This window comes from Mobula hypostoma, chromosome 26 (genome assembly GCF_963921235.1).
Source record: "Mobula hypostoma chromosome 26, sMobHyp1.1, whole genome shotgun sequence".
Lineage (NCBI taxonomy): Eukaryota > Metazoa > Chordata > Chondrichthyes > Myliobatiformes > Myliobatidae > Mobula > Mobula hypostoma.
This window is the reverse complement of record NC_086122.1, coordinates 2,437,172-2,455,587: the sequence shown is the minus strand read 5'-3', so window position 1 is coordinate 2,455,587 and position 18,416 is coordinate 2,437,172. Positions and strand designations below refer to the sequence as shown.

At 38.9% G+C, this 18,416-nt stretch overlaps 1 protein-coding gene across 7 annotated transcripts in view; it reads right to left on the bottom strand.

Moving 5' to 3' along the window:
- Positions 1-18,416, bottom strand: part of LOC134338213 (adhesion G protein-coupled receptor B2-like) — a 1,212,788-nt gene that overhangs the window by 887,808 nt on the left and 306,564 nt on the right. For all 7 annotated transcript variants that reach the window (XM_063033890.1, XM_063033884.1, XM_063033886.1 and 4 more), the window contains one exon: positions 12,843-13,007. In XM_063033890.1, coding sequence (XP_062889960.1) covers positions 12,843-13,007 — 165 coding nt within the window. The remainder of the gene's footprint in view (positions 1-12,842; positions 13,008-18,416) is intronic.

Sequence of the window (18,416 nt, the reverse complement as noted above, 5' to 3'; positions counted from 1 at the left end):
TGATACTAAAATCAGAATCTGAATCCATTATTATCGCCAAGTATGTGGACACATACAGGGAATTTGATGCCAGTTTCCCTGAGCTCTCACTGTACAGAATCAAAAAGCAAACAAAACAATAGTGCAAATAATTGTGAACTATATACAGTGAGGTATACCTGTATATGTACAGGTGGACTTGGTTTATAATAGACTAAAATTCAAGTGTTCATATGACTGATGGCATACGGAAAGAAACTGTTCTTGTACCTATTTGTCCTGGCATACAGTGATCTAAAGTGCCTACCAGAAGGAAGGAGTTGGAACAGGTGATGTCCAGGGTGTGATGGGTCTACAATGATGCTGCTTGCTCACTTCCTGACTCTAGATGCATATAAGTCCTGGATTGAGGGCAGCTTCACACCAATAATCCTTTCCGCAGCCCTGACGGTTCTTTGGAGTCTATTCTTGTCTTGTTTCGTAGCTGATCCAAACCAGACAGTGATGGACGAACAGAGAACAGACTGGATTATTCCTGAATAGAATTGAATCAGCAGCTCCTGAGGCAGGTTGTACTTCCTGAGTTGACGTAGGAAATACAATCTCTGCTGAGCCTTTTTGATAAGAGTGTCTGCGTTGGGTGTCCACTTCAGGTCCTGGGAGATTGTGATACCCAGAAACCTGAAGGTCTCCACAGCAGACACAATACTGTCGAGTATAGTAAATGGGGGGAGTATTGGGGGGTTCCTCCTAAAGTCCACTGTCATCTCCACAGTCTTGAGCGTATTTAGCTCCAGATTGTTCTGACCACACCAGAGGGCCAGCCGTTCCACCACCCGTCTGTATGCAGACTCATCACCGTCTAGGATAAGGCCAATGACAGTTGTGTCGTCTGCAAACTTCAGGAGTTTAACAGATGGATCCTGTGAGGTGCAATCATTAGTGTAAAAGGAGAGGAGCAGTGAATTTAAATTTTATCTAAAATATTGGCACGCAGACTTGGAAATATATCTTCTATAGTTTCGGATGATCAGACAGGATTTATTAAAGATCGATATTCCCATTTTAATATATGACATTTGTTAAATGTTATGCATTCTGCATCTAAGGAAATATTGGAATGTGTGATATCTTTGGATGTGGAGAAGGCCTTTGACGGAGTTGAATGGAATTATCTATTTACATCCATAGAAAAATTAAATTTTGGACTAAATTTTATTCATTGGATTAAATTACTTTATTTATCTCCCTCCGCTCGGGTTCTTACTAATCTTCAGAATTTTAAACCCTTTAAACTCCAACGTGGAACTAGACAAGGTTGTCCTTTGAGCCCTCTGCTTTTTGATTTGGTATTAGAACCCTTAGCAATTGCTTTTCGAGAGTCTAAGGAGATTACTGGTATTTTAAGGAGAGGTACTATCCATAAAGTATTGCTCTATGCTGATGACTTATTGCTTTTTATATCTAATGTTGCAACCTCTTTATCATTTGTGTTCCGTTTACAGACTAATTTTAGTCAGTTCTCAGGATATAAATTAAATTTACATAAGAGTGAACTGTTTCCTTTAAACAACTTAATATCAACTGATACTAACCTTCCTTTTAAAATTTTAAGAAAACAATTTACGTATTTAGGAGTAACAATTACTAAGAATTATAAAGATTTATTTCAGAAAAACTTCTTATCTTTAATGAATTATGTTAAAAAGAAACACTTTCCAATTGGTCGCCTCTCTCTTTATCACTGATTGGCCGAATTAATTCTATTAAAATAAATATCTTCCCTAAATTTATATACCTTTTTCAAGATGTGCCTGTTTTTATTCCTAAATCTTTTTTGACGCTTTGGATTCAATTCTTTCTTCCTATACATGGAAGATTAAAAAACCTCGTATAAATAAAGCTCACCTTCAAAAAACCAAACAGAATGGAGGATTTGCCTTACCCAATTTTAGGTTATATTATTGGGCAGTTAATATACAAAATATTACGTTCTGGATATATTACACTAACCATGAGAATTGCCCTATCTGGGTTTCTTTGGAAGTCAACTCTGTTATGAAATTTTCCATTATTTCTTTACTTGGATCCTCGCTTCCTTCATCTTTAAGTAAACTAACTGACAATGTGGTGGTCAAACATACTTTGAGGATTTGGTTACAGTTTAGAAAACATTTTGGTTTATTGAGATTCTCCCTCTCAAGTCCCAGCTTTTCTAAGTGTTTTTTTAAACCATCTTTAATTGACTTTTAAAGAATGGGATAGATTGGGTATTAAGCGACTTCAGGACTTGTTTGATAGAGGGAATTTCTCTTCTTTTGTGCAACTTCCAATGAAATTTAACCTTTCCAATACCCACTTTTTTCGATATTTACAGATTAGAGATTTTTTAAGATCTCAATTACATACATTTCCTACAAGTCCAGATAAGAATATAATCGATGCAATTTTTAATCTGAAATCCTTTGACAATGGTTTAATATCTTACATTTATGGTCTACTGTTGGGACTGACAAGGCCTCTTTAGATAAAATTAAAGGAGACTGGGAAAAGGATTTACAGATTTTCAGATCTGAAGAGAGCGGGAAGATTATTTTTATGTGCTCTTCATTCTTTATTACAACTCAAAGTGGTACATAGAGTTCATATGTCTAAAGACAAGCTCTCTCATTTCAATGCAGATATTTCCCCTTACTGTGATAGATGTACTAATGAAGTGGCCACACTAATTCATATGTTTTGAACATGTCTGAGCCTTGAAAAATTTTGGAAAGATGTATTTCAAGCTTTTTCTGTACTTTTCAATGTTAGTTTTAAGCCCAATCCTTTGACTGCCTTGTTTGGTATTATTTAGGATAGTGCAACAGAACGGAGGCCATCTAATTTGCGGGTATTGGCCTTTATGTCTCTTATGGCCAGGAAGGCGACCTTGCTCAAGTGGAAGGAGGCCACTCATGTTCAATGACTATCTGATGTTATGTTATGCCTTGATCTAGAGAAGATTCGTTGTTCGATTTCTGATTCTAAACATGATTTTCTAATGGTATGGGGACCCTTTCTGAGTTATTTTCATAATCTTTGAACTGTTATTAAAGTATTGGTGTGTGGCTAAGTGGTTAAGGCTTTCCTCTAGTGATCTGAAGGTTGCTAGTTCGAGCCTCAGCTGAGGCAGCGTGTTGTGTCCTTGAGCAAGGCACTTAACCACACATTGCTCTGCGACGACACCGGTGCCAAACTTTCTGAGTCTTAATGCCCTTCCCTTGGACAACATCGGTGGCATGCAGAGGGGAGGCTTGCAACATGGGCAACTGCCGGTCTTCCATACAACCTTGCCCAGACCTGCGCCCCGGAAATCTTCCAAGGCACAAATCCATGGTCTCACGAGACTAACGGATGCCTATTATTAAAGTATGGATCTGAGCCATTATTATTATAGTATTGTAATAATAATGGCTCAGATCCATACTTTAATAATAGGCATCCGTTAGTCTCGTGAGACCATGGATTTGTGCCTCTTTATTTTCTTCTCTTTTTTTTTTACCAACCAGCTCATTTTGGTAGTGGGGATAGATTTTTTCTTAAATAAAATACAATTATTTTCTTTTATTTCATTTCATAATTCAATCTCTTTTTTCTACATGATTGATTTGGAATATAGGACACTGTGATCATATTACTGTGATTTAAATGTAATGTAATTTGTATTACTTGTATCATTATGAATTTTGTATTTGTACTTATGCAATCTATATAATATTAATAAAAATATTGAAAGAGATGCAATGTTTCAAGAAGGAAAGAAGGCGTAAGGGTCACCCACCAAGACAGGAAAAAACCACAGCAGTATCTTTTCTATACACATTGACTGCTGACAAGATCATAGAACTAGTAAAGACAACATCCAAGTCAGACAACAGCTATCAGCAGCCCTCATTGCCAGTACTGGCCACAACTGTATACAAGAGTTCTAATAAACCAGCAGTGTGATATGTTAGTGAACACAGGAGCGTCAGTGTCCATATTAACCTACCCTTGCCCATGACCAGAGAGGGTACTTATCTGCAGGTTAGGGGGGGGGGAATCAATGAAGGCAGAAAAATGTGAGTCTTAGGTACTTGAGGGAGAGGGAGATCACTTTTCAGTGGATTTCTGGATATGCCCAAACTATGAAGGCACTGTCCTGGGAACAGACGCATTTCGTAAGGCAGATGTTGTCATAGATTCAGGGATGAGACAGATTACATGAACAAGTCAGTGTCAGGAAACACGTAAGAGTCACAGAGCAGTTAATATGGTCACAGCAGCCTTGATCAGCAGGGACTGGAGCGAGGGTGATGTATCTGCATTATGTCGAGTGATCCAAGGGGTACAGGCTGAACACAAACAAGATTGTGAACCCATCAGGATGGACACAATTAGAATAGAAGAACTATATAAGTCAATCTACACATATTCCAGACATAAGTGCAAGCAAGGGTCTAGACTAAAGGATAGTCCCAGAAGGATGAGTTGTTCTAAGGTAGGACAGATTACCCGACTGTAAGGCAAACAGGTCATAGAATCAGAATTCTATAGATCAAAAAATTGAATCTGAGAATGTTTAGAAAATGATGGAATTATGGCTGATGTGGGGATGGTTAAATGTTTGCTTGTCTATGACCAGTAATATCCAGCATTTTTTGTTTCAAAGACTTAAGATTCTGAAAGGTGATTATGAAGTATGTTTTAAGATGTTTTGCTGAATGTTTAACAGTTGAGAGAGCAGTTACTAAAATGTGAATGGTTTTAGTTTGAAAAATGTTGTGTGAGGTACGGCCACGCATGAGTTCACTTGTGAGAGAGAGAATGAGAGTGCATGAGTGAGTGCAAAGTCTGTCATGTATTTAACAAATCTGTACTGGAGGGTATTTGAATTCAAAGTCCAAAGTAAAATTTATTATCAGAGTGTATACACATCACCACATACAACTCTAAGATCCGTTTTCTATGGGCATACTTGGCAAATATATAGAACAGTAACTGTAAACAGGATCAATGCACAACAAACTGCAAATGGGAATATAAATAAATAACAATAAATTACAAGCATGAAATAACAAGTTAAACAGTTCTTAAAGTGAAACCATTAATTGTAGAAACACCAAAAGCAGAACGAGTGTAGTTATCCCCTTTTGTTCAAGAAACTTATGGTTGAGGAGTAGTAACTGTTCTTGAACCTGGTGGGGCAATTAATCTAAAATTGATCTGAAGGGAAGATTTTGGTACTTGATGTGAAATGAATTTGCAGGATGTCTTTTTAAGAAGTCCCTAAGAAATTGTGTGAATGTGTCTTTGGGGGGGGGGGCATCCATCTTTTGTTTTTCTTTGTTCTGTAGGATCTTGCAGAGATTCAGAAGGAAGAATTTGCAAACTTGCTTTTTTGTTTTGTTTTGTCTTATCTGTGTTTTAAATGTGTGTAGTATTCCTTTGCTTTGGAATTGATTTTGGAGAGAGAGACCCAGATTTCAAATTGGCCATGTGGAATCCAGGTTAAGGTGATGGAAATATGAGATTCCCACATTGTAGAAAGAATTTACCATTTTGGGAAATTGGTGATTTGTGTATACTCAAGCTGGGAATGTTAAGTTGCTGGTGGGAGATTGGAACACTTGGGGAGTGATCTGAAGCATTTTTTTCTTAGCATGAATGTTCCATTAGGTTAAAATATATTATATATTGGGTATTGTCAATGCACTGATTGAGTTTTCAATGTTGAGATATATTCACAGTATGTGCCTCATAAAATGCAAATAAGTAGTCAGAATTCAGGTCATTAGAATGCAAATATGGAATGAGTTTGAAGTCCAGCATTTGTGGGGTGAAGTGCAAGTGAGGTTTCACCATTGCTGACCATAGAGAACCAAAGGGAGAAGACAGATCAAGTGAGCCAGCCCACTAAAAATCTCATTACAGGAACTTAAATAATGACCATCAACTTTCAGAATGAAGCAGACCTATGAATGAAAATGAACAGGAATGCGAAGGCAGAAGATAGAGAGTGTGACAGTAAGCCATGTGTAAAGTGCTAAAGAATAATGGTAACAGCACTTGTTCTGGGAGGTAGATGATTAGTTATATACAGTAGCTCAGAAAAGAAAGATATTAAGAAAATAGGTGGGAAAGCATCTGAGTTATTGCAGGGATATCAAGTTCCACAACCTTGATGGCAAGGCAGACAGAGAAAGAGAGAAAAAATTGTATGCACTGTCTGAAGGCAGTCACTCCATCCTGAATGGAGAGTGAATATAAATAAGCTGAGCCTTTTCAGTGGGTGGGCCAGCGATCAAAAGAATAGTCTATGAGGGGGTGTCGCTGGGGTGAGGTCCTTGCAGCTATTCATAGATCACCCCAGATCCTCTTGCAGATCGATTAAAGGGACTGAGAGACTGGTTGTCAGATTATTATGATTATCTTCTGTCATAGTCATAGTCATAGTCATACTTTATTAATCCCAGGGGAAAATGGTTTTCATTACAGTTGCTCCATAAATAATAAATAGTAATAGAACCATAAATAGTTAAATAGTAATATGTGAAGTATGAAATAAGTCCAGGACCAGCCTATTGGCTCAGGGTGTCTGACCCTCCAAGGGAGGAGTTGTTAAGTTTGATGGCCACAGGCAGGTATGACTTCCTATGACAGTCTGTGCTGCATCTCGGTGGAATGAGTCTCAGGCTGAATGTACTCCTGTGCCCACCCAGTACATTATGTAGTGGATGGGAGACATTGACCAAGATGGCATGCAACTTAGACAGCATCCTCTTTTCAGACACCACCGTGAGAGAGTCCAGTTCCATCCCCACAACATCACTGGCCTTACGAATGAGTTTGTTGATTCTTTTGGTGTCTGCCACCTTCAGCCTGCTGCCCCAGCACACAACAGCAAACATGATAGCACTGGCCACCACAGACTCGTAGAACATCCTCAGCATCGTCCGCAGATGTTAAAGGACCTCAGTCTCCTCAGGAAATAGAGACGGCTCTGACCCTTCTTGTAGACAGCCTCAGTGTTCTTTGACCAGTCCAGTTTATTGTCAATTCATATCCCCAGGTATTTGTAATCCTCCACCATGTCCACCCTGACCCCCTGGATGGAAAAAGGGGTCACCGGTACCTTAGCTCTCCTCAGGTCTACCACCTGCTCCTTAGTCTTTTTCACATTAAGCTGCAGGTAATTCTGCTCACATCATGCGACCAAGTTTCCTACCGTAGCCCTGTACTCAACCTCATCTCCCTTGCTGATGCATCCAACTATGGCAGAGTCATCCGAAAACTTCTGAAGATGGCAAGACTCTGTGCAGTAGTTGAAGTCCGAAGTGTAAATGGTGAAGAGACAGGGAGACAAGACAGTCTTGGCATGGAATGTGAACTGTTACCTGTGAAAATGAAAGAAAGTTATCTTTCTGGTGACCTCTGCTTAAATGGTAACTGCTGACAGCCAGGTCTGATAGGTTCAGTTGCTAGAGATTAATTTGGTGAAGATAAGGGTGTGATCAAAGGGTAATGGGCCAGCAGGAAAGGAAGCAACAAGCATCTGAATGACAAAGCTGCATTTTAAAGACTGATTGAAATCAAGAAGCCAAATAGGTCCAAGAAGAGGACATAATCAAATTTGTAGGACATTTTATTGTCAGCTCTGTTAAATGTGCAGGCCTGCCCACAGACTTAAGAGATAGGGTTTGCAAAATGATGACCATGAAACATTTGCATTTGCATCAGCCAAACGTTAAAACAATCAGATTGTGTTAATTAGCCTGCATCAATCCAGGGAACTATGAACCCATAGGGTGTCTGGCTCCCCATGTTCAGAAGATTTCTAGAATATCTGTGTCAACTAATTTGTCCAAGCAGGTATGTTTGAACAATCAGAGGTGTCTCCCATTGCAGATATGCAATTCCAAGGATGAAATGTCAACCCAAAGTAAACAATGGCATTGTAACTACTGAAAATGTATTGAATCACCTACTGTTACCTTTTCTTTCTCTTTCTCTCATAGAGAAATAATAGAGAGAGGAGGGAAGGAGCAGCAGAAGGCAAGATAAGGGGAGGGAAGGGAGACTTCAATACCAAAACCAAAAATTTAAAAATCCACAAGATACCATCTCAAATAATGAGACATTAAACCCCAGATAAATTGATTGGTATCATGTTCATAACTATTTTTAAAAATATACAAATTTCAAACTTAAATATTTGTGTATTTTTAATTGGGAAATTAATACAATAAATGATGAGGTTAAGTGTAATGTATGACTGCTAATTGTGAGCAGATGGAGTGAATCCTAGTTTATGGTATTGTTTGGTCACCCTAAGTTCCTGTGCAGCTTTCAAATTATACTGAGAAACTTGTTTTCTCAAAAATTTCAAGTACTGTACATACATATTTCATAATCCACTAATGATTTGAGGAATACTTTAATTGCTCACTGTTTCCTTCAGAATATCTGATTCTTGCAGATATTATATGATTAACCACTTGCTTTTCATCTTCATAATCAAAATCACAATTTGAGAGATTGCATGATGAAATTAATCCTTGCTAGTGGGTTATAAATAAAGAATTTTGAAAGAAAATATCCATTGAAGTGTAGAGAGACAATAACAAAAACACACTTTGTGCTAATAAATCTCAGTCCAAGGGAAAGCAATGCTAAGAATTAGCATGTGCCTCTTTTATTCATCTTACATTCCATGACCTAATTGCACAAACAAGATGGTCAGCTTGTTGACAGGTTATTAAAAATATCAATGCTGCCCATATATTGCAACATATAACATTGAAAATTACTTGTTCAATACAAGAAAATTTTTGGTGGTTTGCTGCAAGCTTATTCCTATTTGGTTTAAAGAAGATTTCAACATCAACCTTTTTCAAAGGACAGATTTTGTTCTTTAAGATTTTGAGCATACTGTAGATCAGAGGAGTAAAATGTGTTTTTCTTTCCTGGACTAATCTTGATTTAAGATAAGTGTGCAAACTAAATGGGTGCATGTGACTGTAACCATCCCCACTCTGCCTTCTGAGATGCTGTAAAGTAGTCATATGTAGAATTTACTTACAAAGAAGATGAAGTAATTTCACCATACAAATAAAATTTTCCAGTTAAAATGACACCAGAGGTAATACGTAAAATAGTATCTATCAACAAATTTCTGGCTATGCATTGTTTTACAGCAGATTTACAGTAACCAAGCTGTATATATTTATACTACTCTTCTCAAAGTGCACAGAGCAAAAGGTTGGTGGGGTGGGGGAGGGGATGGAATGGCATTTACCTAGTTTTGAGAAATTTCAAAGTTCAAGATAAATCTATTATCAAAGTACATATATGTCACCATATGCAACCCTGAGATTTATTTTCTTGTGAGCATACTCAATAAATCCGTAATAGAATTAATGAAAGATCACACCAACTTGGGCATACAACCAGATCAATCTGTGCAAATACAAAAAGAAAGAAATAATAAGAAATATATACATAATAAATATTTAGAACATGAAGTGAAGAGTCAATGAAAGTAAATTCATAAGTTGTGGGAACATTTCAATGGTGGGGCAAGTTCAAGTTGAGTAAAGTTATCCCCTTTTGTTCAAGAGGTTGAGGGGTAGTAAATGTTCTTGAATCTACTGCTGTGAATCCTGACACTCTTGTGTCTTCTACCTGATGGCAGCAAAAAGACAGTACAGCCTGGGTGGTGGGGGTCCTGGATGATGGATGCTGTTTTCCTGCAACAACACTTTGTGTAGATACACTCAATGACGGACAGGGCTTTAAGCATTATTGGCTGCACCACATGTACTACATTTTGTAGGATTTTACATTCAAGGGCATTGTTGTTTCTATACCAGGTTGTGATGCAGCCAATCAATATACTATCCACCACACACCTATAGAAGTTTGTCAAAGTTTTGGATGTTATTCAAAGTTTTAAACATATTAAAGTTTCAAAATACGGTACATATATTATCGAAGTATGTAGGGAGTATATAATCCTGAGATTTGTCTTTCTGCAGAGTGCTACAACACAAAGAAACACCATAGAAGCCATTCAAAGTAAACATCAAACACCAAATGTGCATAAAAGAACAAATTGCACAAACAGCAAAAAACATGTGAATAACACACAGAATGTTAAACATCAAACCACAGAGCCCTTGAAATAGTCCAGTTCAGTTTTGTTTAGTTCAGCAAGATATATCAGCTAGAATGGTGTTGCAGCAAAAAGTTTGTACTTAATGTCAGTAAGACCAAAGTACTGATTGTGGAGGTCAGAAAGGGTAAGATGAAATAACACAAGCCAGTCCTCATGGAGCGATCATAAGTGAAAAGAGTGAGCAATTTTAAGTTCCTGAGGATCTATCCTGGGCCCAACATGCAAGTACAAAGAAGGCATGATAACAGCTATATTTCATTAGGAGTCTGAGGAGATTTGGTACGTCACCAAATACACTCACACATTTGTACAGAAGTACCATAGAGAGCATTCCAACTGGCAGCATCACTGTCTGGTACGGCGGGCTGATGCACAAGATCAAAAGAAGCTACAGAAAGTTGTGAACTCAGTCAGCTGCATCATGGGCACCAGCATCCATACTATCAAGGACACCTTCAAGGAGCGATGCCTCAAAAATGCAGCAGCCGCCATTAACAACCTCCATCTCCCAGCTGCCCTCTTCTCTTTGCGACCAACAGGGAGGAGATACAGGAGCCCGAAGGCAAACTCTCAATGCTTCAGGAACAACTTCTTCCCCTCTGCTATATGACTTCTGAATGGACATTGAATCCATGAACACTACCTGATTACTTTTTAAATTTTATTTGTGCACTACTTATTTAATTCAACTATTTAATACATAACTGTAATTCATGTTTTTTCTATTATTATATATTGCATTGTGCTGCTGCTGCCAGACAACAAATTTCACAACATATGCCCCTTCTGATTTAGTGCTGTGTCGTCTGTTGACTGCAGGCCACAGGGTCAGCCAGCCATGATCTAAATTGATCAAATTAGCAATAAAATAAAAGAATAACCAGATACCAGAAACACATATAACATAAACTGCAGAATCCTGAAAAAAAGTCCAATCCACAAACTGCCAATCAAACCTTGCCCGAGTCCCAAGACTTCAACAGCTTTCTATGACAACAACGAATGAGTGCTGAGGGACCAGGCGAATGCAGACAGACGGCAGGCAGATCGTGCTGAACATCCGCTTATCTTCTGCTCTCATTCTCATTGATTTTAATCTTGCTCAATGCTTTAATCAGCGAGTTGTTCAAGAATTGGAGCGGAACATGTGTTCACACTCCACCATTAGGCTGCACACTCCGTTGTCAACCTTGCTGTCAAACATGCCAGATTCTCTCAGGGACAGCAAAAGTGCCAGATCACTCAATCAGTCCAAAAACACATGATCAAAATGCAAATTACAGGCTCCAATCGCATACAGTTTAGTTGTAGAAGTATATTTAAAAGAAAAAGAAGGAGAATAAGAAGGATATTTGTGAATTGTCTGCAAGATGTTGCCATTGCTCACGTTAGTCACTGGCGTCATCTGTGCCGACCCTTCACAAACTCCTGAGGAAGCAGAGACACTGCTGTGCTTTCTTTGTAATTACACTTACAGGATGTACTGGGCTCCGGACAGCTCACCCGAAATAATAACACCAAGTTCCTAACCCTCTACATTTCTGATCCTCTGATGAGAAATGGCTAGTGGACCACTGGTTTCCTCCTCCTGAAGTCAATATTCAGCTCCTTGATCTTGCTGACAATGAGTGAGAGGTTGTTGCTGTGGCAATGCTCAGCCAGATTTTCAATGTCCCTCCTACATGCTGATTCATCACCACCTTTTATTGTGGCCTATGACAGTACGACATCAACAAACTTCACCATGGCATTGAAACTGTGATAAGTGTAAAGCAAGTAGAGCAAGGGGCTAAGCATACAGCCTTGTGGAGATTGGGGAGAAGATGCTGTTACTAATATGAACTAATTGCACAAGTAGGGTATTGAGGCCAAAGTCTTGAAGCTAATTTATTAGTTTTAAGGAGATGATGGTGTTGAATTCTGAGCTGTGGTCGATAAAGAGCATCTGGATCTTTGCTGTCCAGGTGTTCCAGGGTTGAGTGAAGAGACAATGAGATGGCATCTGCCGTGGATCTGTTGCTCCAGTCGCCAAATTGGAGCAGTTCCAAGTCGCTTCTCAAGCAAGAGTTTATATGTTTCATAACCATCCTTTCAAAACAACTCATCACTGTGAATGTAAATGCAACTGCATGATAGTCATCGAGGTAGGTTACCAAGTTCTTCTTCGGCACCGGTATAAGCGAAGTCTGCTTGAAGTAGGTGGGTACCTCTGACTGCCAACGTGAGAGGTTAGGAATCTGAGTGAATACTCCAGCCACTTGATCAACACATATCTGATCAAATTTATTGCTAAAAGTAACTATGGCACTGCAGTGTAAAATTCAGTACAGGATGATATAACTGTATCACAATAAACCATGTGATTGTTATGCTATGTTCCTCTTTATAAATGAAAAAATAACCCATCCAAGAAGACACTGTCAATATTATTAGCCAAGGAACATTAGGACAGCTCTCACTCCACTATATTTTCTTAAGTAATAAACATATTTATTTTAAAGTTGATTAACTTTTGATTGCATTAAAACAGCAGCAGAGTAAAGCATAGACATGATTAATATCCCTTTCAGCAACTATTCTGTCAATTTAATACGTAATTCATTTTAATTTACTTTTAAGCACTGCAATCAATGCAATGGCACAAGGTTCAACTAGACAATAAAGTTACCTGGACACGTGGCTGTATTATTGCAAACTCGTGTTTCCCTTAAGGGACCACTGCACAGAGTCCCATATGGGGAGGCGACACAAGATCTCGTTCGCACCTGCAATCCCATTCCACACGTCAGTGAACAGATACTCCACTGAGACCATTCTTCAGCTGCAGGGTCACCTGGCAAAGGGAAAAACAACAACAGCTAGTACTTCTGATAACAAATCATAAAGTACTTGAAAAAAAGAATGAGACTGCACTAACATACACTACATTTAGTTCATTAAATCGATAAAATATAACTTAAGATAATTTAGTGACAAAGGGAAAACAAAACAAAAATACAGTCAAAACTATCTCATCTAGTGTTTAAGCCAAATGAAACATTGAAATCTTGCTTTGGAGAGAAATGCAAGAACACTTCAGTTTTCTGCTACTTCAGAAAAGCTATTAACCCTTTCTTACCTATGCCATCTTACCATTAAATTTTTGAAATATTACTTCAAGTTGTCACCCCATTCTTCAGTCTACTTAACCATCAATGTCACCTGCTTCTAGAGTTAGTTATTAGCTGAACTTGTTTTTAGTTTGTCTCTCTCCTCCTTACTCTCAGTGATCCACCATCATCTCTGCCTGAGCACCAAGCAACACATCCATTCCAAGACTTTGAAATATGACCCTTGGTGATAACAGTGTTGGGACAACCTGCAACATACAATGCAAAAGTATAGCCATAAATTATTCTTTTGTTGAAATTCTTTTGTAATTTCATACATGGCCAACTCTATTCCCAGGAAAAGAAAATTGAAAACTTCAGGACACAAGTTTAAAGTGAGAGGGGAAAGATTTGGAGGGGTCCTCATGGAGCAACTTCTTCAGGTAGAGGTGAATATGTATCTTGAGTAAGCTACCAGAGGAAGTGGTTGAGGGAGGGAAAATAACAAAAGTTAAAAGATACTTGGATAGGAAAAATTTCAAGGGATATTGGCCATACGCATGCAAAGGGATCTAGCATATTGATAAGGGTTTCAGCACAAAATATTGACTCCATTCCTTTCCACAGGTTCTTCCTGACCTGCTGATTTCCTCCAGCATTCTGTCTGTGTTAGCACAGGCAGATGGAACTAAGTGAAGGAAAGGAGAGGGAAGAGAGAGGCAGGGGCTCTATCAATTATGGTAGAGAGGGAGCTATGTTTCTAAACATATAAGAGAACATTTTAGACATTCATCTTGAAAACAGATATAGTGGAGATGGAGAAACAGAGATGAAATGATGGCAACCTTACAGGAGATAGATTGAAAGGAGGTGTAATTGTGATAGCCGTGAGCTTACAGTAAATATTTGTGGCTTGTTTATCTTTTTAGATGGAGTCAGAGTATTAGAGAAAAGGGAAAGAAGTGCCAGACATGTTGCAAGTGAATTTGAGGGCAGGATGGAAGATAATAAAGGTGATAAAATTGATAAGTTCTGCATGGGTACAGGAAGTAGCATCAATCTAGTCATCAATGTTGCATTTCTTGTTCCCACACCAAATTCCTCACCACCATCCAGGTATATTAATAGCTTTTTCAACTGAGGCAGAGATTTATGTGTACCTCTTCCAATCCCACCTATTACATTTAGTGATCTCCTTGTCGTCTCCGCTACAATGCCAACAACATAATGGAATTAAGTTTTCCCACACAGGTAACTCAAACCCCTTATGTTCCTTTCTCACTCCTACCAGTGCACCAGATTCTTTCTCCCTTTAGTTACCCTTACCATCCACAACCCCCACTTCATCATATAGGTTCCTTACCCTCCCCTTTTTGGTTCAATCTGCCCTTCAGTTATCTGGTTTCACTTATTACCTTCCAGCCTATGTCCCTACCTACCCCATTCCTCTCCCACCCCTCCACCAATGGCTCTATCTGCCATCCATCACTTTATTTCCGTACATGCTCTTGACCCATTGAGTCTCTTCAGCAGTTCATCCCATTTCTCCATTTCTAACATAACTGTTCTGCTTGATATAGCAGCAAATCTTTCAATGTGGAACTCTGGCAAAGAAAAAAAAATCAATTTTCATCTTAGATGGATGATGGAGGTACTCTGATCAGTTGTGTACCAGAATTATCAAAAACCTTTTACAAACATTCAAGCAACAATTATTGGGCATTCATTAGAAACCAAATTGTTTGCATCTCTGGGTTCCAGGAGAAGAGATGTTTTGGATGCATTATCCCAAATAATCAAGGAGTAGTGAAGAGTGTCAGTGGGTCAAGATCAAATGCCCAAGATCAGCAGCTTTCGTTTTGGTTTGCTTGGTTTCATGAACTGTCAGGAGGCAAATTTAGTTCTGAACTTTTGGATAAGTTCTCTTATTTGAACCAGCATGAAGATACTATAATAAAACTTATTTAGAATGGATAAAAATGCCATCATCATTCTTCAGGTTGAGAAGTTTTATTACAAAAGACATTGTGCAGGTAAGAAAAGTGAGTGCCAGCTTATAATAAATACACAAACACACACGACCACACTGACAAAGTTCAAAATAAATTTTTAATCAAAGTTACTACATACTACCTTGAGATTCATTTTTAGAGGCATTTACAAGAAAAAAAAACAATAGCATTTTACAAAAAGACTACACAGAAACAAAGACTGGCAAACACCAATATGCAAATAAATTTAAACTTTGCAAATATAAATAACACTTAGAATATGAGATGTAAAGAGTTCTTGAAAGTGAGTATGTAAATCACAAAATCTGTTCAGAGTAGTAGTGAGTTAAGTTGTCCATGCTATATGCACTGAATAGTCGAGCTCAAAGAAACACTGATGAATAGAGAGAATCTGTTCATCAATAGCTTCCTGAAAATGGCAAAATAGGCGGACAAGTTGGCAAGGAAAACATAAGGCTCGTTTACTTTCATAGGTCAGGACATAGGAGTTGGGACAATATGTTGTAAAGCATAAAAGAGTGGTTAGGCTACACTTGGAGAACAGTGTAACTTTGTGCCTAGAACTCAGGCATGTCTACTGTCTTACAAGCAGGACAAGTGCTACACTTACCCCTTCCTCCCTCACCACCATTCATGGCCCCAAACAGTCCTTCCAGGTGAGGCAATAGTTCACCTGTAAATCAAGGTGTTCAGATGTGGCCTCCTCTACATCGGTGAGATCCGGCATAAATTGGGGAGTACTTCATCAACCACCTTCGCGCTATCCACCACAACAGGCGAGACTTCCTTGTGGATATCCGCTATCATGATGAGGCTACACTCATGGATGAAAAACACCCCACACTCTGTCTGGGTCGCCTCCAAGCTGAAGGTATGAACATTAGTAACTTCAGGTAATTTCTGTCCTTCTCTCTTCTCTCGTTTTCTATTCCCCAGTCTGGCTCCCCTCTTAACCCTTCCTTTCTCACCTGACCATCATCCCCTCTGGGTGTCCCTCCTTCTTCCCTTTCTCCTATGGTCCACTGTCCTCTCCTATCTTCTCCAGTCTTTATCTTCTACACCTATCGCTTCCCAGCTTCTCATTTCATTCCCTCCCTCCCCTACCCACTGATCTTCCCCCCTCACTTGGCTTCACCCATCACCTGCCAGCTGGTATTACTTCTCCACTCCATACCTGCTTATTCTGGCTTATTCTCCCTTCTTGTCCAGCCTGAAACATTGACTATTTCCCTCCAGAGCTGCTGCATGACCTGCTGAATTCCTCCGGCATTTTGCATGTTGCTCTGGATTTCCAGCATCAGCAGAGTCTCCTGTGTTTATGATCCACTGCTTTCACTGATATCTTCAACCTCTCAGTTTATTGTCCTCATCTGCTTCAGGAAAATCTCCATTATTCAATTCCCATGAATAGTAGAGTCCTGTCTCAATGACTACTGGCTATAGTGAAGTAAAGTATTTTGAAAGACTGGTAATGCAAAACATCAGTGACAACCTCTCAGACAATCTAGACTCCTTACAATTTGCATCTAGGGAAATAAGTCCAAGTAGGATCCATCTTCCTTGTACTACATTCAGCTTTGGATCAAGTTGCCAACAAGAATAAATATGTCAAAATGCTATTGATTGACTACAGCTCAGCCTTCAAAACCATAATTCCTAATAACCTAATCTCTAAACTGGGCCTGGCGTACAGATGTGTAATTGACATATATATCAGCAACAGCTTCACCTGGTCAAGAAAGTGTATTAGCATATTTACTAGTTGTCTGAAAGATTCTTTCAAACTTCATCAGATGCTCCTTCCATCTAGTCCATCAACACAGTGCATTCCTTCAGAAAGGTTGATAGAATCGACAAAGATGCCTGCCATTTTGGCCATTCCCTTTTGTCTTTTCTACCTTCTGGAAGAAGTTACAGGAGGTTGCAAGTCAGGACATCTAGACTTAAGAAGAGCTTCTTCTCCATTGATACCAAACATATACTGTAAACCAATCACTTATTTCACATCCCCTTCCCCAGTGGTGCTGCCACTTCGTCATTATCTTCATTTTTAGCTCTCTTGATACTCACTTTTCATTTTAGCACTTTGTTTTCTACTACTTCAGACTGCACTACAACCTTTGCTCTTTTCTGCTGTTTGCACTTGTCATTGTATTGATTATTGTATTTATTATCACCATGTACAGTTTATTCAATAAACCTCAAGGTAGTAAAGAATTTCATTGAACACTGGTGAATATGGCAATAAACTGATCTGAATTTGAATTGGTTGAGAGATTGGACTGGTCTGGCTTGCTTTCTCTGGAGTAAAAAAAGTTGAGGGAAGACCTCTTACAAGTAGATAAGGGCATAGATGGGTAAGTATTAAAAATGGGAGTGTTAAAAACAAAGAGACATGGTTTGATTGTGAGGGGCAGGAGATTTAAAGGGAAACCAGGGGATTTTTTTTAAAGTAAAGTATAGCTGAACTGGACAGGTTAAGGCATTTTAATGAAATTCTTTGAGCGGTTGGTTATGGCTAGAATCAACTCTTGAGTCAGCAAGGACCTTGACCCATGACAATTTGCCTATTGCCACAATAGGTCTACAACGGGTGCAATCCATTGGCTCTTCAAGCAGCCTTGCATCACCTGGGCAATGCTAAAAGTTATGTCAGAAAGCTGTTTATTGACTACGTCTCAGCATTGAACACAACCATTCCTAAATTCTAATCAAAAATCTCCAAAAAGTGGGCCTTTGTACCTCCCTCTGCAACTGGATCCTCACCTTTCTGACTGGAAGACCACAGACTGTGTGGATTGGAAATAACATCTCCACCTCAGTGATAATCAACACTGATCTAGTCTTGCTACACCCATGATTGTGTGGCTAGGCACAACAGAATTGGCATATATAAATTTGCTGATGACACAATTGTTGGCAGAATTTAAGATGGTGACAAGAATATATACAGGAGCAAGATATATCAATGAGTTGAGTGGTGTCACAGCAACAACCTTGCACTCAAAGTCTGCAAATTCTGCCCACAATTCTGCCAGCAAGCTGACTGTGGACTTCAGAAAGGGTAAGACAAGGAAACACACACCAGTCCTCATAGAAGGATCAGAAATGAAAAGAATGAGCAATTTCAAGTTCCTGGGA